General features: G+C 45.2%; 1 protein-coding gene across 2 annotated transcripts in view; it reads left to right on the top strand.

Annotated features, from left to right (window-relative positions):
• atp8b4 (ATPase phospholipid transporting 8B4) overlaps window positions 1–25,053 on the top strand; it is a 176,661-nt gene that overhangs the window by 104,923 nt on the left and 46,685 nt on the right. For both annotated transcript variants that reach the window (XM_078427515.1, XM_078427516.1), the window contains 6 exons: window positions 7,449–7,607; window positions 9,752–9,840; window positions 11,093–11,289; window positions 14,396–14,604; window positions 17,037–17,080; window positions 24,369–24,534. In XM_078427515.1, coding sequence (XP_078283641.1) covers window positions 7,449–7,607; window positions 9,752–9,840; window positions 11,093–11,289; window positions 14,396–14,604; window positions 17,037–17,080; window positions 24,369–24,534 — 864 coding nt within the window. The remainder of the gene's footprint in view (window positions 1–7,448; window positions 7,608–9,751; window positions 9,841–11,092; window positions 11,290–14,395; window positions 14,605–17,036; window positions 17,081–24,368; window positions 24,535–25,053) is intronic.

Here is a 25,053-nt window from a genome sequence, read left to right as displayed (position 1 = left end):
CTCCACTACTGATATAATTGTAAACTGTGCCATGTGTGTGTAGGATAGCATTAGTGTGCGGGGATCGCTGGTCGGCGCGGACTCGGTTTCCACGCTATATCTCTAAACTAATTTAAACTATTCACGGGCCACAAGTACACAAATGCATTTGGGGGCAGTAATGTCATAATGTGTTCCTCTGAGAATAGCAGACTAAGTACTCAAGTACTCAAGTATGTTCCACAGATGAATTTTTAATTAAGTTCCTTTGTGCGATGCACAATTTTTAATCCTTTTGTACAAAAGAAATTCAAAGACCACTCTATTAAAATGCATCACATACAATTGTTGTTCTTTTAATGGAATCGTGTGGAATCCCATAAGTGGTTTGGTTATCTGGCATATAACAGGCTTAATAGATATCATTAATCAAGTTTTACGACCCAATAAATGTATGAGATTGTTGCAAAGTAGATTTCCTAATATGAACGATACATATAAGGAGATTACGAAGAAGCTGCTGCTATTGCATTGACTAACACTGTCTGAAGCCACGCTAAGTAAATTCAGGAGTCAAGAGTGTACAATAATTGTCATATGTGCCATTAACAGAACAATGAAATCCTCACTTTGTGCGGCCAAACGGATCAATTAATGAAACAGCACACAAATAAATACCCAATAATCAAAAATACAGTGAACAGTAATACTAATCAGGTGTTATCAGCTGTTATCAAGTAACTGAAACATCCTATCGCAACCAGAGAGCAGTCCAGAACAACTATCTACCTCTGATGACCCTCGGACTATCCTTGATCAGACTTTGCTGGCTTTACCTTGCACTAAACGTTATTCCCTTATCATGTATCCATCCGTACACTGTAAATGGATCGATTGTAAACGTGTATTGTCTTTCTGCTGACTGGTTAGCACGCAACAAAAGCTCGGGACAAGTGACAATAAACTAAACTAAACTATAATCATAATAGTACAAAACCGAAGTTTAGTGCAACCACAGATACAATCCACAGAAGATCATCCTCGCTGAGGTTAGCGTTGTGCAGTGTTCAAGAGCCTGATGGTTGTTGGGAAGAAGCTGTTCTTGAACCTGCTGGCCATGGGTTTCGGGCTCCTGTACCTTCTTCCTGATGGTAGCAGCGAGATGAGAGCGTGGCCGGGGTGGTGTGGGTCTTTTATGATATTGCCTGCCTTTTTATAGCAGCTTTTGATAGCTCCTGTAGATCCTTTCAATGGTGGTGGGAGCATTACCTTTAGAATTTAGTGATGCAGTGCAGAAACTTCAGCTCATCGAGTCCACGCCGGCCTGCGATCACCCCATACACCAGCACTATCCCACACACTAGTGTAAGGGGTTTCTGCGCCGAGCTTTCGCCCGACCTAAGGTCCCCGTGCCTTGCTCTGATCCCTTGACCAGGCCGTGCACACTGGTTCCCCGTGAGTGGTTCGACCCACTCACCCCTTACGGTTCTAGACACTGGACTTAGATGCAGGAGCTCTTATAGTGCAGAAAAAATTCAACCAGACCAGATTTTAAAACCAGGGTTTAAATGAAAAAGGCTTTTATTCAGCACTTGGGACTATTGTCCATGAATACTTATACAGTTCTATAATACATGTCTATGAAACACATACCGAATCACACGAATACTTATAACTATGAATCATAAAACACACACAGTTCTATAAGACATATACACGAATACCTTTTACTTATGAATTCTTAAACACAGTTCTGCAAGACACATACACGACTGTAAGATGGGGAACGCACGACGCATCGCAACCTTGACCAACACATATTTTAGTACACACCCAACGTTTATTCACAACCACCCTCCCCTCTACACTAAACTATGTCCAGGATATGTAGGATTTGGAATGCATGCTCACCATGGGGCTATTACTGGGGTTACTGGCTGTTCGTTTGGCAGTATTTCTCCTCGAGTTGCGTGCCTGTTCCTCTCTCTTGCATCCGTTTTTCTTGCCTGTCTTTTCCTCCTGCATCCGTTTTCTTGCCTGCTTGCGTTTCCTGCAGGTTTTCTTCTAGCTTCAGCTTCTTCTTCCAGTATTTCTTCTTGAGTTTAAAACCCAAAAGTAGTGGCCAGTTATACTGTTTCTGACCCATCCTATCTCCCGCCAGATCTTGGAATCTCTTTGTTCAAAAAGATATGTATGAGGTTTTCTTCTGATCTGCCTTATGTTCGGGGATACCGGGGATGGCCAGACGGTGTAAATTGGGATTTCATTGTGAGGTGATGGGTGTTAACTGGTTTCCCATCACCTACCAGGTAGTTTTCTATGGGCTATTGTGCCCCCTCACTGAGATGAACTGTTTAGGTCGGCTTGGGGCATTGTGAGTATGCTGATGTCAGCGCCCCAGTGTCTGGACTCCGACCTGGTTTCGTAGGTTTCTGCATGGCCAATACCCATCCTTTGTTCTGGCCGTGGCTTTGCAGAAACCTAGAGACTGGGTTGTAAGGTTTTTACTTTTTGTGGCTGGTCACGAGGTCCTGCGGCCATTTTAGGACCCACGGATTGTGACATCCTTTGTTAATCTGACCGCAGCCTTTCTCCGCTATCAGCCCCAGTCTCTCGTTTAAAATGTCCAAACTGCAGCTCTTTGGTATTGTGTTGCTTTCCAAATGAGGGAAAACTTCTCAAATCTTACACTAGGGACAAGTTACAACTTTACCGAAGCCAATTAATCTAAAAACCTGCCGGTCTTTAGTGTGTGGGAGAAAACTGGAGCATCGGGAGAAAACCTAGACGGTCACGGGGAGAACGTACTAACTCCGTTCAGACAGTGCCCGTAGTCAGGATCGAACCCGGGTCTCCGGAGCTGTAAGGCATCCACTCTACCGTTGTGCCACCGTGTCATCGATCTTGGTCGTGGCATCCAGTTCAGATGTGACGTAGGATTGCTTGGTATGCTCTGTGATTCTTGTCGTATGGAGGCTGGATTTCGTTGTCACGTTCATTCAGCCATTTTGGTTGTTTCTGTGTCTTTGGTCCAAGCTGTCCGTGATGGAATGGTGCAGTGTCTAACACCCTCTGTAATCTTCGCCAATCCTGGACGTTCGAGCCAGGCCGGTCAGTCTGCTCTCCACCGGGCACAGATAGTGTTTCTATAGAATATTCGGCGAATATTCGTACTGAATTTACCAGAGAAGACCACTGTAATAAGGTCATAAGGAATAGGAGTAGAATTAGGCCATTCGGCCCATCAAGTCTACTCCGCCATTCAATCATGGCTGATTTATCTTTCCCTCTCAACCCCATTCTCCTGCCTTCTCCCCATAACGTCTGACACCCATAATAATCAAGAATCTATCGATCCCTGCCTTAAAAATATCCACTCGCTTGGCCTCCACAGCCTTCAATGACAAATAATTCCACAGATTCGCCACCCTCTGATTAAAGAAATTTCTCCTCATCTCCTTCCTCAAAGAACGTAATATGTTGTTCGGTGGCAGTGAGGATCTGAGGCTGGAGAATGATGAACTCCACTGAGTGATTCTGCATTTGCTGGAATGGTTCCTATTCCAAAATGCTCGATAAAGCTTTTACTGAGCTTGGGTCTTCCCCAGGCATGGACCTTGGCTTCAAGTGACTCATGCAGTGACCTCAGTAACTGGCTTTGGATGGTTCCATTACATACTGGAACTGTTCCCAGAAATAAATTAGGAGCTAACTAACTAATTGAGCAGTGAGACTTATTTGTTGTGACAACTCTTAAATGGCTTCTGCAGGGCAGTCACTTTGAGCTGAGCATTTATAGTCCCCAACCAGGTAACCACGATGTTCACTTGCATGCTAAGTTGGACACAAATGGGCGAGGTGGGAGAGGCACTGCCTCTCGTGAGAGGCAGCTTTTTCACACAGAGGGCGGTGTGTGTATTTTTAGTTTAGAGATACAGCGCGGAAACAGGCTCTTTCGGCCCACCGGGTCCGCGCACATTAGTTCTATCCTACACCCACTACGGACAATTATTACATTTACCAAGCCAATTAACCTACATGCCTGTAATTCTTTGGTGTGGGAGGAAACCGAAGATCTCGGAGAAAACCCACGCAGGTCACAGGGAGAACGTACAAACTCCGTACAGAAAGTATTCTCCGGCGCTGTAAGGCAGCAACTCTACTGCTGCGCCACCGTGCCACCCTAATGGAACAAGCTGCCAGAGGAGGTAGTTGAGGCAGGTACAAGAACAACATATAAAAGACATTTGAACAGGTACATGGATAGGAAAGGTTTAGAGGGATATGGGCCAAACACGGGCAGGCGGGACTAATGTAGATGGTGTATATCGGTCGGCATGGGCAAGTTGGGCCAAAGGGCCTGTTACCGTGCTGTCTCTGGCTGTAAAACCTCAGAAAAGTTCCCTGTTGTAAACCAATGAATACCTCAATGGAGTTGACTGATACTGCGCCTGTCTAGTTTAGTTTAGAGATTTAATTTAGAGATACAGCGTGGAAACAGGCCCTTCAGCCCACCGAGTCTGCTCTGTCCCCCAACCCCTGCAAACTAACACTACCCCACACACGCACCGGACCATTTTACATTTACACCGGGCCAATTAACTGACAAACATGTACGTCTTTGGGGTGTGGGTGGAAACTGAAGATCTTGGAGAAAACCCATGCAGGTCACGGGATGAAAGTACAAACTGCGTGCAGACAAGCGCCAGTGGTCAGGATCGAACCCGGGTCTCTGGCGCTGTAAGGCAGTAGCTCTACTGCTACGCCAATGGGCTGCCCACGTTCTTGTTTTGTATAGATGAGATACAGCACAGAAACAGGCCCTTCAGCCCATTGTGTCCACGCCGCCCATCGATCGCCCATTCACACCAACTTACATGAAGGGTCATTTTACAGAACTAATTCACCTACAAACCTGCATGTCTTCAGGATGTGGGAGGAAACCAGAGCACCCAGGCCTGCCTAGGAAAAACGTGCAAGTTTACAGTCTGAGGAAGGGCCTCGACCCTAAACATCACCCATTCCTTCTATCCAGAGATGCTGCTTGTCCTGCTGAGTTGCTCCAGCATTTTGTGTCTATCTTTTGAATGTTGTTATAGCACCTGGCTCAACTACTTTCTCTGGCAGCTCGTTCCATACACGCGCCACCCTCTGTGTGAAAAAGTTGCTCCTCAGGTCCCTGTTAAATCTTTCCCCTCTCACCTTAAACCAATGTCCCGTAGTTCTTCATTCCCCAACTCTTGGAAAAACACGATGGGCATTCAAGATTCAATTTAATTGTCCCGTACCAATTAAGGTACAGTGAAATTTGAGTTACCATACAGCCATACTAAGTAAAAAGCAACAAGACACACTGCCACATAAAATAAAGTTTAACATAAACATCTACCACAGCAGATTCCACATTCCTCACTGTGATGGAAGGTAATAAAGTTCAATCATCTTCCTCTTCACCCTAACTACTAAAAATGGCTGATCCTTTTATGGACTTGTCATTCTTTCCCATTCTCTCTCCATGTCTCTTGACTCCATGTGATTCTCACACAGCCAAAGCCAATTATTACCGAAGCCAATTAACCTACAAACCTGCACGTCGTTGGAGTGTGGGAGGAAACCAGAGCACCCGGAAGAAAACCCACACGGTCACGGGGAGAACGTACAAACTCTGTACAGACAGCGCCCGTAGTCAGGATCGAACCCGGGTCTCTGGCGCTGTAAGGCAGCAACTCTACCAATGCGCCTCTGTTCTGTCCCTCAGCTATACTTTAAAGCTATGCCTCGTATTCTACGAACTCTATGGCAATGTTATCCTCAGCCTTTATCCATTTTTCTCGATGGGTAATTCCCCCTCTTTCTGATCATCCTCTGAAGTCTTGTTACTCGCTCTCTACATTTTTTTATCATAATGGCTGGAAACGCACATGAGAAAAATTAAGACGAAAACGACAAATGAGGCTGGAGGATAGTAATTATCATTCGTGGAATTATTACACGCGGTGACCGACCAAGTAGGTTTAGAGGGATACGGGCCAAATGCGGGCAAATGGGACTGGCTTAGGTGGAAGATCATTGTCAAAGGGCCTGTTTCCGTGCTGTTTGACTCTAACATCATAAAAGGAGAAGAGGTTTTTGTTGAAGATAGACACAAAATGCCAGAGTAACTCAGCGGGACAGGCATCATCTCTGGAGAGAAGGAACGGGTAACATTTTGGGTCGAGACCCTTCCTCGGACTGAAGTAGTTCTTGTTTGTAATCACTGATTTCTGTGTTGAGACCAGCTTTTGGAAAACACCTCCCCTTCCTTTCAACACCTGATGAAATGTGTAATTGATTGAGTCAGTATATGTCTTGGTTCACGTATTTTGCCAACTCACCATCTGGTGTTGGGATTCTTACCAGAACCTGACTGAGAAAAATTGTCTGCCTTGGGAAATGACCTGGCAAGGAAATAAATGTGATCTGTCGAAGACCCAAAACATTGAACAGATTTGAGTGTTGCATTCCACACTCCAGTAAACACACTGAACTATCTTTCCCGTTTATAATATTGTTTACAGAGTACTATGTTTACGTCGAAGATAGGCACAAAAAGCTGGAGTGACTCAGTGGGACAGGCAGCATCTCTGGAGCATATCAGAAGGCAGTGGGAGGCCAAGTCTCTGAATGCATTCAAGAGAGAACTAGATAGAGCTCTTCAGGATAGCGGAGTTAGGGGGTATGGGGAGAAGGCAGGAACGGGGTACTGATTGAGAATGATCATCCATGATCACATTGAATGGTGGTGCTGGTTCGAAGGGCCGAATGGCCTCCTCCTGCACCTATTGTCTATTGTCTGTAGCTGATCTCTCTCTCCTTCACAACCCATTCTCCTGCCTTCTCCCCATAGCCCCCGACTTTGCCAGGATGATGCTAGGATTGTTCAGACTGTTTTAACATTGCACCTCTATAACTTATAGGAAACGTTTCGGGTCGGGACCCTTCTTCAGACTGAGGAATGGTCCCGTCCCGAAGCGTCATCTATATGTCCACCACACATGCGGTCTGACCCACTGAGTTCATCCAGCACTTTGTGTTTTACTCAAGATTCCAGCACCTGCAGTTCGGAAAGGGCAAAGGAGGACCCGACGTGGGAGGATTGCCTCGGGGGAGGGGGGGGGGGGGAGAACAAAGGGGGAACTGCTGCGGGGGGGGGGGGGGATTTGTAACTTTGTAAGCGCCCTTCATGGGCGACTATTTGCATACCTTGGTTTTGCTGCAAACAAAGAATTTCACTGCGACTTGTCGCATGTGACAATAAAATATTCGATTCTTAGTGCCTCCTGTATAACGTGAACATATTTTAACTGACTGGATAGCATCCAAACCAATGCTATTCATTGTACCTCAGTACACCTGGCAATAATACATCAGTACTGTTGGTTGGGTTTTGTACATTGTGCTGATGCAGTTCTTGTCTTATCTTGTGGCAGGCGAGATCATTTGCGAGCCACCCAATAACAAACTGGACAAATTCATCGGGACCCTGTTTTGGAAAGACAAGAAATATTCACTAAATAATGAAAAGATGCTTCTTCGAAGCTGCGTTCTGCGTAACACAGGATGGTGCTTTGGTCTAGTTATCTTTGCAGGTAAATTTATCTTATTCCTCTTCAATAAAGCAACTAATGGTACAAATACTTGGTCTTATGCTGGGTTTCTGGAGCATTGAGGTGTTCAGCTTTGTTCTGTGATCCACACAGTGGGCAGGTTCTGGGCATAGTAATAGAGTCACACAGCAAGAAAACAGGCCCATCAGCCCAACTTGTCGATACCGCCCAAAATGCCCCATCCCACCACCTGCCCTCGTTTGGCTCATATCCACAAGTTCACAGCTCAATAGTCAATAGTCAAGTTTATTTGTCACATTCACATAAATGTGCAGTGAAATGAAAGATTACCCACAGTCCAACAATAAGAGCAATAAAAATAAGCAATAACACACACAATCATAAACCAACACCAAACAAAAAGAAACAAAAAGAAACATCCATCCCAGTGAGTCTCCTCCAGTCACCTCCTCACTGTGATGGAAGGCCAAAATGTCTTTTCTCTTCCCCTGCCGTCTTCTCCCGCGGTCAGGCTGTTGAATTTGCCACGTTCCAGGCCGCGCCGGCCGGTGGAAGGTGGAAGGTCTGCAGCGGGCCGACCCAAGCCCCACGATCCGGGGCGGGCGAAGACGCTGCCGCTGCACGTCAGCTTAGAGTAGAATTACGCCATTCGGCCCATCGAGTCTACTCCGCCATTCAATCATGGCCGATCTCTGCATCCTAATCCCATTCTCCTGCCTTCTCCCCATAACCCTTGACATCCGTTCGAATCAAGAATTTGTCTATCTCTGCCTTAAAAATATCCACGGACTTGACCTCCACAGCCCACCGTGGCAATGAGTTCCACAGATTAACTACCCTCTGACCAAAAAAGTTCCTCCTCATCTCCTTTCTAAAAAAAGCGCCCTTTAATTCTGAGGCTATGACCTCTGGTCTTTGTCTCTCCCACCAGTGGAAAAGTCCTCTCCACATCTTTCATATGTCTTTCATTATTCTGTAAGTTTCAATGAGGCCCCCCCTCAAACTTCTAATCTCAAGTAGAGGGCCAGTGCTGTCAAACGCTCATCATATGCTTCTCAACTTTTCCCATCCATGAACCTGTCCAAAATGTTGTTATTGTACCTGCCTCAACTACCTCCTCTGGCAGTTCGTTCCATATACTCACCAACTGTGTGAAAAAGTGGCTTCTCCGGTTCCTTTTAAATCTTTCCCTTCATCTTAAACCTGTGTCCTCTGTTTTTTTTGATTCCCCTAGCTGGGTAAAATAATCTGTGGATATGGGTTATGTGCAAGCAGATGAAATTAGTTTAACTTGCCATCATGTTCGGCAGGGACATTGTGGGCCGAAGGGCCTGTTCCTGGACTGTACCATTGTATGTCCTGTGGCATCGTTGCTTACGATGGCATGGCATCTCAGCAGATCAGGCAGCATCTCAGTCTGAAGAAGGGTCTCCACACGAAACGTCACCCATTCCCTCTCTCCAAAGATGCTGCCTGTCCCGCTGAGTTACTCCAGCATTTTGTGTCTATTTCGGTGTAAAGCAGCATCTGCAGTTCCTTCCTACACATCTCTGGAGGACATGGATTGGCGAAGATTTGGGTTGGGAACCTTAGAGTATTTCCATCGTCTCGGAAGGCCATCCATCCATGTGACTTGACCCCTTCCCTCCCCCTTCTTTTTCACACAGAACGTGGTAGATAATGAAATGAGCTGCTGAGGCAATAACAATATATAAAATATATTTGGGCAGATACATGGATAGGAAAAGGTTGAAAGGGATATGGGCCAAATACAGGGAAATAGTACGAGCAGAGATGGGGCACCTTAGTTAGAGTTTAGTGACACAGCATGGAAACAGGCCCTTTGGTCCACCGAGTCCTGGCCGACCAGCAATTACACTTGCAATATCCTACAGAAGGAATAATTTACAATTTTACTGACGCCAATTAACCTACAAACATGTACGTCTTTGGAGTGTGGGTGGAAACTGGAGAACCCAGAGAAAGCCCAGGCAGTCACGGGGAGAATGTGCAAACTCCGTACAGACGGAGCCAGGATCTAACCCGGTTCTCTGGCCCTGTAAAGCAGCAACTCTACCGCTGTGCCACTGTGCTGCCCCAGAATAAGATGGCGGCAGGGCCTGTTTCCATGTGCGTGACTCCAGGATGATATCTTTGTTTTCTAGGACCTGATACCAAGCTAATGCAGAACTGCGGTCATTCCAAATTCAAACGAACAAGCATTGACCGTCTGATGAATACCTTGGTCCTGTGGGTAAGTTGATAACGTCCATAGGTGCATACGTTCTAGGAGTGGAATCGGGCCATTCGGCTTTTTATCTTTCCTCAATGAGACTGCATTTAGAATATTGTGCACCATGTTATGGGAAAGATATTGTCAAGCTTGAAAGGGTTCAGAAAAGATTTACGAGGATGTTGCCAGGACTAGAGGGTGTGAGCTAGAAACATAGAAACATAGAAAATAGGTGCAGGAGGAGGCCATTCGGCCCTTCCAGCCAGCGCCGCCATTCATTGTGATCACGGCTGATCATCCACAATCAGTAACCCGTGCCTGCCTTCTCCCCATATCCCTTGATTCCACTAGCCCCTAGAGCTCTATCTAACTCTCTCTTAAATCCATCCAGTGATTTGGCCTCCACTGCCCTCTGTGGCAGAGAATTCCACAAATTCACAACTCTCTGGGTGAAAAAGTTCCTTCTCACCTCAGTTTTAATTGGCCTATAGGGAAAGGTTGAGTAGGCTGGGTCTCTATTCCATGGAGCACAGGAGGATGAGGGGAGACCTTATAGAGGTGTACAAAATCATGATGAATAGATCGGGCAAATGTACAGTCTTTTTCACAAAGTAGGGGAATCGAGGACCAGAGGACATAGGTTCAAGGTGAAGGGGAAAAGATTTAATAGGAATCCGAGGGGTAACTTTTTCAGACGGACGGTGGGTGTATGGAACAAGCTGCTAGAGGAGGTAGTTGAGGCTGGGACTATCCCATCGTTTAAGAAACAGTTGGACAGGTGCACGGTAGCGCAGCGGTAGAGTTGCTGCTTTACAGTGAATGCAGCGCCGGAGACTCAGGTTCGATCCTGACTACGGGTGCTGCACTGTAAGGAGTTTGTACGTTCTCCCCGTGACCTGCGTGGGTTTTCTCCAAGATCTTCGGTTTCCTCCCACACTCCAAAGACGTACAGGTATGTAGGTTAATTGGCTGGGTAAATGTAAAAATTGTCCCTAGTGGGTGTAGGATAGTGTTAGTGTACGGGGATCGCTGGGCAGCACGGACTTGGTGGGCCGAAAAGGCCTGTTTCCGGCTGTATATATATGATATATGATATGATATGGTACAAGGACAGGACAGGTTTGGAGGGTTATGGACCAAGCGCAGGCAAGTGGGACTAGGGTAGCTGGGACAAAGTTGGCCGGAGTGGGTGAGTTGAGCCGAAGTGCCTGTTTCCACACTGTATCACTCTTTGACTCTATGACTCTAATGACAGCAATAATTTTCTCCTCAGATCTTCGGCTTTCTCATCTGCATGGGAACCATTTTAGGAATTGGAAATTCCATATGGGAAAACGAAGTTGGAATTTATTTCCGCAACTACCTGCCCTGGGACAGATGGGTGAAAAGCCCCATTTTTTCTGGATTTCTAAGTTTCTGGTCATACATAATTATCCTTAACACAGTTGTGCCAATTTCTCTTTATGTCAGGTAAGCCAGTGTTATCAATTGAATCATTTTATTGAGCCTTCCGCCCATTCCTTATTTTCATATTAAAATATGTGAACAATAGTATTTTTCCAAGAAAACATTCACGCGAATTTGAAAAGAAAACCTCACGGAGGCATTCATCAGTCATCTTATGAGCTTGATCCATTAGAGTTAAAGAGTCCTACAGTCGTACAACATCAAAATAGGCCCTTCGGCCCGACTTGGTCATGCTGACCAAGCTGTCCAACTGAGCTGGTCCCACTTGCCTGCATTTGGCCCATCTCTCTCTCTAAATCTTTCACATCCTTTCAGCTGTCTAAACATCTTTTAAATGTGGAGGAAAGAATTGCAGATGCTGGTTTAAATCGAAGGTAGACACAAAATGCTGGAGTAACTCAGCGGGACAGGCAGCATTTCTGGAGAGAAGGAATGGGTGAAGTTTTGGGTAACCATCCATCTTATTGATGCCCCTGATCATTTAATAAACCTCTTTGGACACCCCTTCACTCCCGTACAAACATCCCCAACCTATCCAGGCTCTCCTTGTATCTCAAGCCCTTATTTGATGCCATTTGTCGGCACTGGGCCTGAACTGGATGTTGTCTATATGGACTTCAGTAAGGCATTTGACAAGGTTCCACATGGAAGGTTGATTAAGAAGGTTAAATCGTTGGGTATTAATAGTGAGGTTGCAAGATGGATTCAACAATGGCTGAATGGGAGATACCAGAGGGTAACGGTTGACAATTGTATGTCAGGTTGGAGGCCAGTGTCTAGTGGAGTGCCCCAAGGATCTGTGTTGATCTGGATGATGGTGTGGCAAATTGGATTAGTAAATATGCAGATGATACTAAGATAGGTGGAGTAGTTGATAGTGAGGTAGATTTTCAAAGTCTACAGAGAGACTTGGGCCTTTTGGAAGGGTGGGCTGAAAGATGGCAGATGGAGTTTAATGCTGATAAGTGTGAGGTGCTGCATTTTGGTAGGACAAATCAAAATAGGACGTACAGGGTAAATGGTAGGGAATTGAGGAATGCAGTGGAACAGAGGGATCTGGGAATAACTGTGCATTGTTCCCTGAAGGTGGAATCTCATGTGGATAGGGTGGTGAAGAAGGCGTTTGGTATGCTTGCCTTTATAAATCAGAGCATCGAGTATAGAAGTTGGGATGTAATGTTGAAATTGTACAGGGCATTGGTGAGGCCGAATCTGGAGTATGGTGTGCAGTTCTGGTCGCCAAATTATAGGAAGGATGTCGACAAAATGGAGAGGGTACAGAGGAGATTTACTAGAATGTTGCCTGGGTTTCAGCACTTAGGCTACAGAGAGAGGTTGAACAGGTTGGGTCTTTATTCTTTGGAGCGTAGAAGGTTGAGGGGGGACTTGATAGAGGTTTTTAAAATTTTGAGAGGGACGGACAGAGTTGACGTGGGTAGGCTTTTCCCTTTGAGAGTGGGGAAGATTCCAACAAGGGGACATAGCTTCAGAATTGAGGGACAAAGGTTTAGGGGTAACATGAGGGGGAACTTCTTTACTCAGAGGGTTGTGGCTGTATGGAATGGACTTCCGGTGGAAGTGGTGGAGGCTGGCTCGATTTTATTATTTAAGAGTAAATTGGATAGGTATATGGATAGGAGGGGATTGGAGGGTTATGGTCTGAGTGCAGGTAGATGAGACTAGGTCAGGGAGAATGGTCGGCGTGGACTGGTAGGGCCGGACAGGCCTGTTTCCATGCTGTAGTTGTTATATATATGTTAACTCGCTGGAGTTTAGAAGAATGAGGGGGGTACCTCATTGAAACATACAGAATAGTGAAAGGCTTGGATAGAGTGGCTGTGGAGAGGATGTTTCCACTAGTGGGAAAGTCTAGGACTCGAGGTCACAGCCTTAGAATTAAAGGACGTTCTTTTAGGAAGGAGATGAGGAGGAATTTCCTTAGTCAGAGGGTGGTGAATCTGTGGAATTATTTGCCACAGAAGGTTGTGGAGGTCAAGTCAGTGGATATATTTAAGGCAGAGAGGGATAGATTCTTGATTTGTCCGTGTGTCAGAGGTTATGGGGAGAAAGCAGGAGAATGGGGTTAGGAGGGAGAGATAGATCAGCCGTGATTGAATGGTGGAGTAGACTTGATGGGCCGAATGGCCAAATTCTGCTCCTATCACTTATGATCTTGTCCTGGCAACATCCCTGCAGGGGTGCGTAATGGACTGAATGCACAAGGTTCAATTGCAATTCCTAACCTTCATAGTACGGGGTAAGGTTTCTCTGCACCTGCCTAAGCCTGCAAGGTATAAGAAATGATTAGAAAATTATGTGGCTTCTATTTTGCTTTCAAGCACCTACATCTGCACTAATGCGTACCAATGTAAACCTTCTGTGAATCCCTCACAGTCAGAGCAAGCAATTTGATGGAAGAACTTTGCACCGAATTAGATGTGAAATGTTCATGTGTGGTAGGAGCAGAATTAGGCCATTCGGCCCATCAAGTCTACTCCGCCATTCAATCATGGCTGATCTATCTCTCTCTCCTAACCCCATTCTCCTGCCTTCTCCCCATAACCTCTGACACCCATAATAATCAAGAATCTATCGATCCCTGCCTTAAATATATCCTTGGCCTCCACTGCAGGCTGTGGCAATAAATTCAACAGATTCACCACCCTCTGACAAAATAAATTCCTCCTCATCTCCTTTCCAGTGTGTGACTTGAGTGTGAAACAATGCACAGAAATGCGTGTGTGTCTTACTGACAAGCTAACACATGACATTTTGGCACGTGTGTTTAGATGAAGATTTTAATTTGATTCTTTGATATTGGTTCCTTGAAACAACATATGGACATATCCGTCATATCTCCAGTCACTTAAGTTGCAAACAATTAGAAGCCTCTATTATTCATTAAGTGTTACTTTTGATTTTATATTAAATGGTTGACGTTAAACATTGACTTTATTGCTGTTTGTGTAGTGATAATTTAAATTCAAAATGTATTTTGAGGAGCTGCTTTGTTATTTTTTTTAAAATTTGTCACTCCCTGTCAGTTTAAAAAAAAACTATTATCAAAACCGTGACCTTAATTTCCTTTTGATTTTTGTCTTCATTTAAGTGTTGAAGTCATCAGACTTGGACATAGTTACTTCATAAACTGGGATCGGAAGATGTACTTTGCACCGAAAAATACTTCAGCTGAGGCGCGGACCACGACTCTTAATGAGGAACTGGGACAAATAGAATACATCTTTTCAGACAAAACAGGAACACTGACCCAGAATATAATGATCTTCAACAAATGCTCAATAAATGGGAAAGCCTACGGTAAGCTGTTGGTGAGGCTGCACTTGGAGTATCGTCGTTCGGTTCTGGTCATGGTGCTATGGGGGAAAGTGCCATTAAACTGGAAAGAGTCCAGCACTTTGGGCACAACCTGTCCAGGCTCTCCTTGTATCTCAACCACTCCTGACCCAGCCACATCCCTGTAATGGTGCGTAATGGACTTGAATTCACAAGGTCCAATTGCTGTTCCTCAGATTGACGAGGATGTTGCCAGGACTCGAAGACCTGAGCTGTAGGGAGAGGTTGGGCAGGCTAGGACTTTCTTCCTTGGAGCGCAGGAGGTTGAGGAGTGATTTTACAGAGGTGTATAGAATTATGAGGGAAATCGTTAGGATGAATGCCGAATTTCTCCCCCAGAAAAGGGGAATCAAGAGCTAGACGACATCGGCTTAAGGTGAGGGGGGGGGGGGAAGATTTAACAGGAATCTGTGGGGTGGTGGTGGTTACATGGAACGAGCTGCCAGAGGAGATAATCGAGGCAGGTGCAATAACAACATTTAAAAGATATTTGGACAGGCGCATGGATAGGAAATGTTTAAAGGGATGTTTCACAGTTAACAGTTTAGTTTATTGCCACGTGTACCGAGGTACAGTGAAAAGCTATCCGGTCAGCATGATAATGATCGAGCCTCAAACATGGGCAAACGTAGGCATAGGTAGGGCACTGTGTGTCCTTTGGTTCTTGATTCCCCTGTCTAATATTGTACAGTATATACACATGAACAGCGCTTTTATTGTGACGGCGCAGTTTAGCAGCACCTCTAAAAGATTAAAATCTAGATTTTCACATTTATAGATATTTTAATATTACAGCAGCACAGTGGTAGTTGTTGTCTTACAGCGCCGGAGACCTGGGTTCGATCCTGATCATGGGTGCTGCCTGTAAGATACATTTCTGATCTTTTGCCTCATTATGAACCATCCAGACCTCTCAGGTGGTCTGGGACAGGTTCTGCTTTCTGTCCCCAGAGTCCGAACTAAACATGGAGAGCCAGCGTTTAGTTTTTAATGCACCACGTATATGGAACAAACTCCCAGAAAACCGCAGCTCCACTACAACTCTCAGTTCTTTTAAATCGAGGCTGAAGACTATTCTGTTTGACGCTGCCTTTTATTAAATCAAATAATTATTCATTTCTTACACTTTTAAGTTTGTATTTTATACCTGTCTTATTCTATTTTAGTTCGTTTTTATTTTCTATTCTCTTTAATGACTGTTTTTAATTGCTTTTAACTGCTCTTTAATGTTTTATGAAAAGCACTTTGAATTACCTTGTTGCTGAAATGTACTATATAAATAAACTTGCCTTGCCTTGCTTTGCCTGTGTGGAGTTTGTACGGTCTCCCCGTGACCACGTGGGTTTTCTCCGGGTGCTCCGGTTCCCCCCCCCCTACACTCCAAAGACGTACAGATTTGTAGGTTAATTGACTTTGGTAAAATTGTAAATTGTCCCGTAGTGTGTCGGATAGTGCTAGTGAATGAGGTGATCGCTGGTCGGTGCGGACTCGGTGGGCCGAAGGGCCTGTTTCCACGTTATGTCTCTAAAGTCTCAAAATAAAGAAAGTTTTACCAAAGTTTAAAAAATAACATTTATAAATTAAATTAGGCGGTCCTGCATTTGAGCAGCTTTTCGTATGGCAATCTGCCAAGGAACAATATGTGTGTCGGCAGCTTTCAATCTACAAAAAAAAACAGTGCTTCCCTCCTGAGATGCTGCCTGGCCTGCTGAGTTACTCCAGCATTTTGTGAATAAAAACCAGTGCATATGAGGACAATTAGTTATCTAGCACACTGTTCCCATCTGCACTTTAATTTTTATCATGTGGGAATGAGCGCCAACTGGTGGAGGATAAAGGTAAAACATGCACTTATCCCGACTTCACACTGAATAAACAACACCACGCATACTATTGTCGAGGAATGTGTGGACAAAGGCACATGCAAATCTCTTGGCAGTGTGAGAGTGATATCTCCATCTGTGTGACCTTTGGTTTAGTTTAGAGATACAGCGCAGAAACAGGCCCTTCGGCCCACCGAGTCCGCACCGACCAGCGATCCCCCACATTAACACTACAATACACACACCAGGGACTATGTACAATTATACCGAGCCAATTAACCTACAAACCTGTACGTCTTTGGAGTGTGGGAGGAAACCGGAGATCCCGGAGAAAATCCGCGCAGGGGAGAACGTACAAACTCCGTACAGACAGCACCCGTAGTCAGGATGGAACCCGGGTCTCTGGCGCTGTAAGGCAGCAACTCTACAACTCAACACTGTGACTTCTACAGAATGTTACATTTCCTATGCCATTAAACGCCTTGTTTTTTTAAATTCTTATGATGAAAACAGGTTTCTTCTCCCAAAGAATGTGCAGAAATGTTAATGCTTTTCTGTATAACTTTTGTTTAGGAGATGTCTATGATGAGCTGGGGAAAAAAATGGAGATCTCTGAGGTAGGAAAACAGGTTTCTTCTCCCAAAGAATGTGCAGAAATGTTAATGCTTTTCTGTATAACTTTTGTTTAGGAGATGTCTATGATGAGCTGGGGAAAAAAATGGAGATCTCTGAGGTAGGACTCCAGTAAAGAAAATACTTGTGAGATCACTTGAATGCATAGCTGATAAGATTTAATCTTTTTTTTTTCTAACTTGAGACGTGCGAGGACTGTCATTAGATTATCTGTCGTGTGTGATGAAAGGTATAGTTTATGGTCTTGGCTCTATCCCAGCAAAAACCCCACGTTTTCTCGTATCTTTTTCAAATCCTCACACGTACAAATACCGATTAACCCAAGCCACAATCAAGATTTTAGCTTGGTGTTGCCAGCAAGGGCCATATTCCACTTATGAATGAACAAAAATTACTCTTCCCCGAAATTAATTTTTCTGCAGTTTCTTTAGGTGGTGAATCTGTGGGATCCTTTGCCAGAAGGCTGTGGAGGCCAGTGGATATTTTTAAGGCAGAGATTGATAAGATTCTTTTTATTCACAAAATGCTGGAGTAACTCAGCAGGTCAGGCAGCATCTCGGGAGAGAAGGAATGGGTGACGTTTGAAACAGTTTGGAAACGTCACCCATTCCTTCTCTCCCGAGATGCTGCCTGACCTGCTGAGTTACTCCAGCATTTTGTGAATAAATCGATTTGTACCAGAATCTGCAGTTATTTTCTTATACTACTTGATAAGATTCTTGATTAGCACGGGTGTCAGGGGTTATGGGGAGAATGGGGTTGAGGGGGAAAGATAGATCAGCCATGATTGAATGGTGGAGTGGACCTGATGGGCCGAATGGCCTGTTTCTTCTCCTATCATTACAGTACTTATGAATTCAGCACGGGGAGTATACATGAGAACTGCAGATGCTGGTATACTAAAAAGATACAAAGTGCTGGAGTAACTCAGCGGGTCAGGCAGCTCTGCTGGAAAACATGGATAGGCAACGATTCAGGTCGGGACCCTTCTTCAGACTGATTGTAGCAGGGGGGAGAAAGCTGGAAGAGAGGAGGGGGAGTGATAGGTGGATACAGGTGAGGGTAATTTTTTAATTCCAGTTGGTTCACGAAGGCCAGAGATGCAAAGACAAAAAGTGTGAGATGAGGAGATAAGGATAGTAGATGCGTGAAATATAAAAGACAATGGAATGTAGGTGGAAGGGGATGGAGGGAAAGGGTGAAACAGGTATGCAGTCAACTCCAGATAGTCCCTGCTTCCTCTCTCTATTCCCTTTCCCCTTCCCAGTTCTCCCACTAGTCTTCCAGTCTCCGACTACATTCTACCTTTGTCCCGCCCCCTTCCCTGACATCAGTCTGAAGAAGGGACTCGACCCATCTTATTGAAACACATAAAATTCTTAAGGGGTTGGAGAGGCTAGATGCGGGAAGATTGTTCCCGATGTTGGGGAAGTCCAGAACCAGGGGTCACAGCTTAAGGATAAGGGGGAAGTCTTTTAGGACCGAGATGAGAAAACATTTCTTCACACAGAGAGTGGTGAGTCTGTGGAATTCTCTGCCACAGAAGGTAGTTGAGGCCAGTTCATTGGCTATATTTAAGAGGGAGTTAGATGTGGCCCTTGTGGCTAAAGGGATCAGGGGGTATGGAGAGAAGGCAGGTACAGGTTACTGAGCTGGATGATCAGCCATGATCATATTGAATGGCGGTGCAGGCTCGAAGGGCCGAATGGCCTACTCCTGCACCTATTTTCTATGTTTCTATGTTTCTATGACCCCAACGTCACCCATTCCTTCTCTCCAGAGATGCTGCCTGACCCGCTGAGTTACTCCAGCTTTTTGTGCGCACATGAAGGTGGGTCACAGGGAAGGGAGGGTGATAAAAGGTGGCGCGGGGGGAGGGCAATTACCTTAAAATGGTGAATTCAATGTTCACACCACTGGGTTGTAAGTGGAATATGGGGTGCTGTTCCCCCAGTTTGTGTGGAACTTTACTTTGGCAATGGAGGAGGCCCAGGACAGAAAGGTTAGTAGTGGAATGGGAAGAGGAGTTGAAATAGTTGGCGTGTAATCCAATGCTTGGTTATCTAAGAACGTGAAACATTGAGAGGGATGGGAAGATGATTAAGACAGAGTGAAGTATAAATGACAGAAGGAATAGATAAAATCCATGTAACTGAGATTCCTCATTTGGAAAAGGCAGAATTGTCCTTTAATCATTGCAGTGTATGCATACGGACACGGGTGCTGTCTTTGCAGCGGGTAGAGCTGCTGCCTCACGACGCCAGAGATCCAGGTTCGATCCTGACCTCGGGTGTTGTCTTTGTTGAATTTGTACGTTCTCCCTGTGACCACGTGGGTTTCCTCTGGGTGCTCAGGTTTCCGCTCCACATCCAAATTACATGCAGGTTTGTTTAATTGACCTCTGTAAATTGCCCCTGCTGTATAGGTGAGTGACAGAGCTGGAGGGCGAGGGAGAGATGATAACAGTATGAATAGAATAAAGTTGGATTAGATTTGTGTAACGTTGTTGTGAACGGGCGATTGATGGACTCGTGGGACAAAGGGCCTGTTTCTGTGCTCAAATATCACAGGTGGCGATAACCAACGTTTACCAACTGACCACAAAATCAATGCCAATTTGTGCACTTTGATGTCATTTGATTGATATGGGTTTTAGGTCAGAGAAATGTTAATTAAACAGTGATCCTAATACCTTTGGGAGTTTAGTTAACATTCATAATTCATGAAACACTGCCTCCTAGAGGAAGCATTTACTATTACAGAAATTATGACGGAAGTGTTGGCAACTTTGTTTAATGTTAACTAAAACAATATAAGAAAGAATAAATAGACCAACAAAACTGTGTACTACATAGAATAGCTTGATGTTGCTGAATGTCTGGTTATTCTTGATCAGTGCGGGTGTCGGGTTATGGGGACAAGGCCGGGGAATGGGGTTAGGAAGGAGAGATAGATCAGCTATGATTGAATGGTGGAGTAGACTTAATGGGCCGAATGGCCTAATTCTTCTCCTATCACCGTGACACAAATATTAATAAAATGTCAATGGTTCAAAGTACTTTATTGTCACATGTACCCAAGTACAGTGAAATTCCTTTTTTGTATACAGTTTAGTAAAAATCTTACTATACATAGGCACAATCTTACTGAAGTACAAGAGTCATAGAGTGTAGTTTAGTTCAGAAACAGGCCCTTCAGCCCGCCGAGTCCACACCAACCAGCAATCCCTGCACATTAACACTACCCTACACACACTAGGGACAATTTTTTACATTTATACCAAGCCAATTAACCTACACACCTGTACGTCCTTGGAGTGTGGGAGAAAACCCACGTGGTCACGGGGAGAATGTACAAACTCCGTACATACGGCACCCGTAGTCAGGATGGAACCTGGATCTCTGGTGCAGTAAGGCAGCAACTCTACCGCTGCGCCACCGTGCCGCACAAGGAATAGTAGATTACACCGAGACATTACACAATGTATGACTGAAGTCCAAAGTTGTAAAAAATGTCGAATCTTAACTTGGCCACAAAGGCCCAAGCAAATGTCTGAGCAAATGTCTAAATTGTACAAGCTGATTATTGTTAGAATTTTGCACAAATGTAATTTGCAACAGCTCAGGTAACAATGATGGATGAGCAACATTTGTTGAAATAGTTAAAGCAAATTAAATGTGCTGAAGATAAACACAAAAATGCTGGAGTAACTCAGCGAGGCAGGCAGCATCTCTGGAGCAAAGGAATAGGTGACGGTTTGGATCGAGACCCTTCCTCAGACCTGAAACATCACCCATTCCTTCTCTCCAGAGATGCTGCCTGACCCACTAAGTTACTCCAGCATTTAGTGTCTATCTTCGGTTTAAACCAGCATCTGCAATTCCTTCCTACACTTTAAATGTGCTGTATTCCCAAGGTTAGCAGTTGGTAATGCAAATTCATCATGTAAAAACCTTGTAACCTTATACCTTGTTGGTCTAAATTAATAACTTGCAATGGGTCCAGTGCTTGTCTAATTTGGTGATCTGCAACTGGGTCACGTTTTGCTTAGTTAAATTGTAATCTAAGAATGCTGTAGTTAATTTTGTCCACATTATTGGGTAAATTCCTTTGTTGATCCAAATGTCCATTTGAGAATAATTCCCATGAATATATAATAATAGTCAATCTTGTATGCGCCAAAAATACTGGCAAAATAATAGTTTTTACTGCATGTTCCTGGGTCAAAAAAGCCTTGGAAATCTGTGACGGGATAAAGTCGTAGAATGGTACAGCGTGGAAATAGGCCCTTTGTCCCAACTTGCCCACTCCGGCCAACATGTCCCATCCACACTCGTCCCACCTGCCTGCTTTTTTTCACTTTTCAAATCTCTTCCATGAGGGGAATTGATATGGTGAATGCACAGAGTATTTTATCCATAGTAGGGGAATCAAGAACTGGAGGCACGGGTTTGAGGTGAGAGGGAAAGATTTAATAGGAACTAGACAAAGTGGACCCATTGGGCCCAAACCTCTCCTGCATTGGTGCAGCACCCTGTCCTTCCCCCCCCCCTCTCTCCTCAACCCCCCCTTCCATCTCCCTTCTCTCCCACCCTCCCCTCCCTCCTCCCCTCCCCCTCCCCTCCTTTTAAACTTTAAAATGTGAATAACTTTAAAAATGTAACACCGATTTCAATAAAACTACTTGCATTATCACTAAAGTGACAATGGTGAGTAAGGTGGGCCTAAAATTGTTGCGCTATCGTGTACCGTTTTGGCCGGAGTTCAGTGACAAACAAGATAATAAACGAGAGTTTTAGCATATAGAAGATGTGAGGGGCAACTTTTTCGCAGAGAGGGTGATGGGTATACGGAATGAGTTGCAAGAGGAGGTAGTTGAGGCAGGAACACGAACAACATATAAAAGACATTTGAACAGGTTCATGGATATGAAAGGTTTAGAGGTAGGACTAATGTAGATGGTGTATCTTGGTCGGCATGGGCAAGTTGGGCCAAAGGGCCTGTTACCGTGCTGTCTGGCTGTAAAACTTCAGAAAAGTTCCCTGTTGTAATCTAATGAATACCTGAATGGAGTTAACTGATACTGCGCCTGTCTAGTTTAGTTTAGAGATTTAGTTCAGAGATACAGGGCGGAAACAGACCCTTCAGCCCACCGAGTCCACGCCGACCAGCGATCCCGTAAACTAGCACTGTCCGACACACTCGGGACGAATTACAATTTCACCCGTCAATTAACCTACAAACCAGTACGACTTTGGATTGTGGGAGGAAACCGGAGCACCCAGGGAAAACCGACGCAGGTCACGGGGAGAAGGTGCCAACTCCGTACAGACAGCGCCCGTGGTCAGCATTGAACCCGGGCCTCTGGCGCCGTGAGGCAGCAACTCTACTGCTGCGCTACCGTGCCGTTTCTGTCCTCTTTAAAGTGTTAAATTCTTCCTGTATTTTAAATGATTATGATTAACACAAAACCTCTGTCAATTTAAGGTAAATGACTCCAAGGAAGCACTCTCTACATAAGTGGGAATATTCACTGATGATTACACAATGTTCAATTATGTTTGCTAATCCACAGTCTGTTGAGCAGACCACAGCCATGCGCTCAATGTCTAGACTGTGTTGGGCCATGCAGTGATAAATGGCATGTAACATTTCTGTCACACGTAATGCCAAGTAATCTCCAACAAAAGAGAATCGCTCTCCAATTGAGGCTCTATAAGGCGCTGGTCAGGCCGCATTTGGAGCCCTGTGAGCAAATTTTGGGCCCCCTATCTGTGGGAAGGATGTGCTGGCTCTGGAGAGGGTCCAGAGGAGGTTTACGAGAATGATCCCAGGAATGAATGGATTAACATATGATGGGCGTTTGACAGCTCTGGGCCTGGACTCGCTGGAGTTTAGAAGGTTGAGAAGGTTGACCTCATTGTAACTTACAGAATAATGAAAGGCATAGATCAAGTAGATGTGGGGAGGATGTTTCCACTGGTGGGAGAATCCAGGACCAGAGGTCACAGCCTCAGAATCAAAGGGCGCTCTTTTAGAAAGGAGGTGAGGAGGAACATCTTTAGTCAGAGCGTGGTGAATCTGTGGAACTCATTGCCACAGAGGGCTGTGGAGGCCAAGTCAGTGGATATTTTTAAGGCAGGGATTGTTGATTAGAATGAGTGTCAAGGGTTATGGGGAGAAGGCAGGAAAATAGGATTGGGAGGCAGAGATTCGCCATGATTGAATGGCGGAGCAGACTCGATGGGCCGAATGGCCTAATTCTACTCCTATAACTTGTGAACATGGTATTAATGTTAAAATCTGAATAAATGCATAACATTTTGGAATAATCAGCATGTCGGGCAGCCGGAGGGGAGAGTGAGTGGCACGGTGGCCCAGTGGTTGAGTTGCTGCAGAATTAACAATGAACAATTAATCTTTTTAGATTTGAACATAGGTGAACACCAAATAAATTGGGAAACTCTTAATTCCACTTTTGAATCTAAAGAGAAAGATCTAAGATCCCAAGTTTGACTTACACAATATACAGCATTGATCTGCAGTCTTTGAAAACTCAGGAAAAGATACTTAGTGCTGGAGTAACTCAGGAGGTCAGGCAGCATCTCTGGAGAATATGGATAGGTGACGTTTTGGGTCAGGACCCTTTAGTTTAGTTTAGAGATACAGCATGGAAACAGGCCCTTCGGCCCACCGAGTTCGCACCGACCAGCAATCCCCGCACACTAACACTACCCTGCACACACTAGGGACAATTGTTTTTACATTTTTACATTTATACCAAGCCAATTGACCTACAAACCTGTGCGTCTTTGGAGTGTGGGAGGAAACCGCAGATCTCGGAGGAAACCCACGCAGGTCATGGGGAGAACGTACAAATTCGGGAGGAAACGAAAGATCTGGGAGAAAGCCCACGCAGGTCACGGGAAGAAGAACGTACAAACTCCGTACAGACAAGCACCCGTGGCCAGGATCGAACCTGGGTCTCTGGCGCTGTAAGGCAGTAGCTCTACCGCCATGCCACCGCGAAGCCCTTCTTCAGACTATCCATGTTCACCAGTGATGTTGCCCGCCCAGCTGAGTTCCTCCAATACTTTGTGCCTTTTTTTGTAAACCAGCGGCTGTAGTTCCTCGTTTCAGCGTCTCTGTAGGACATGGGCAGGTGGCTTATCGGGACAGGGCGCCTGATCAGACCAGGTGTGCTGAGCTGTTCATTTGTCCTCTCGCTGTCACGTTACTTGCTTCTCATTCCTTTTCTCTTTCATTTTGTAGAAAACCTCTCCGGTGGACTTTTCATTCAACAGTCTGGCAGATAACAAGTTCCGGTTTTACGACAGCAGTCTGGTGGAGGCGGCAAAGTTGGGCGATCCGTCCGTGCACGAGTTTTTCCGGCTGCTCTCTCTCTGCCACACTGTCATGTCAGAGGAAAAAAGCGAAGGTAAAATTAATCACCAACAGCCGGGTAAACAAAGCCCAAACAACAACAGTGCTGGAGGAACTCAGCACGTCAGGCAGCATCTGTGGAGGGAAATGGGCAGAAGGCGTTTCGGGTCAGAACCCATCCAAAGCCAGCTCTTCCGAGGGTGTGGCGCAGTCTGGTACAACTGCTGCCTCGCTGCGCCAGAGACCCAGGTTCGATCCTGACCTCGGCTGCTGTCTGTGCGTGGAGTTCGCATGATCACCTGTGACCGCGTGGGTTTCCACCGGGTGCTCCGGTTTCCTTCCACATCCAATGACCGTGTAGGTTAATTGGCATTTGTAAAATTGTCCCTTGTGTGCTGGGTGGGGGATGTGAAAGTAGGATGACATGGAACTAGTGTGAACAGGGGCTTAGATTAGCTTAGGGGAAACCAAACCTCTGCCCCACCGAGTTCACGTCAACCATTGACCACCCTTTCACACTAGTTCTATGTTATCCCTATGTTATTCTATGTTAGGGCGGCACGGTAGCGCAGCG

The sequence above is a fragment of the Rhinoraja longicauda genome, chromosome 33 (assembly GCF_053455715.1).
Source record: "Rhinoraja longicauda isolate Sanriku21f chromosome 33, sRhiLon1.1, whole genome shotgun sequence".
Taxonomy (NCBI): Eukaryota; Metazoa; Chordata; class Chondrichthyes; order Rajiformes; family Arhynchobatidae; genus Rhinoraja; species Rhinoraja longicauda.
Note: the sequence above shows the minus strand (reverse complement) of the source record. Positions and strands in the feature narration are given on the sequence as shown.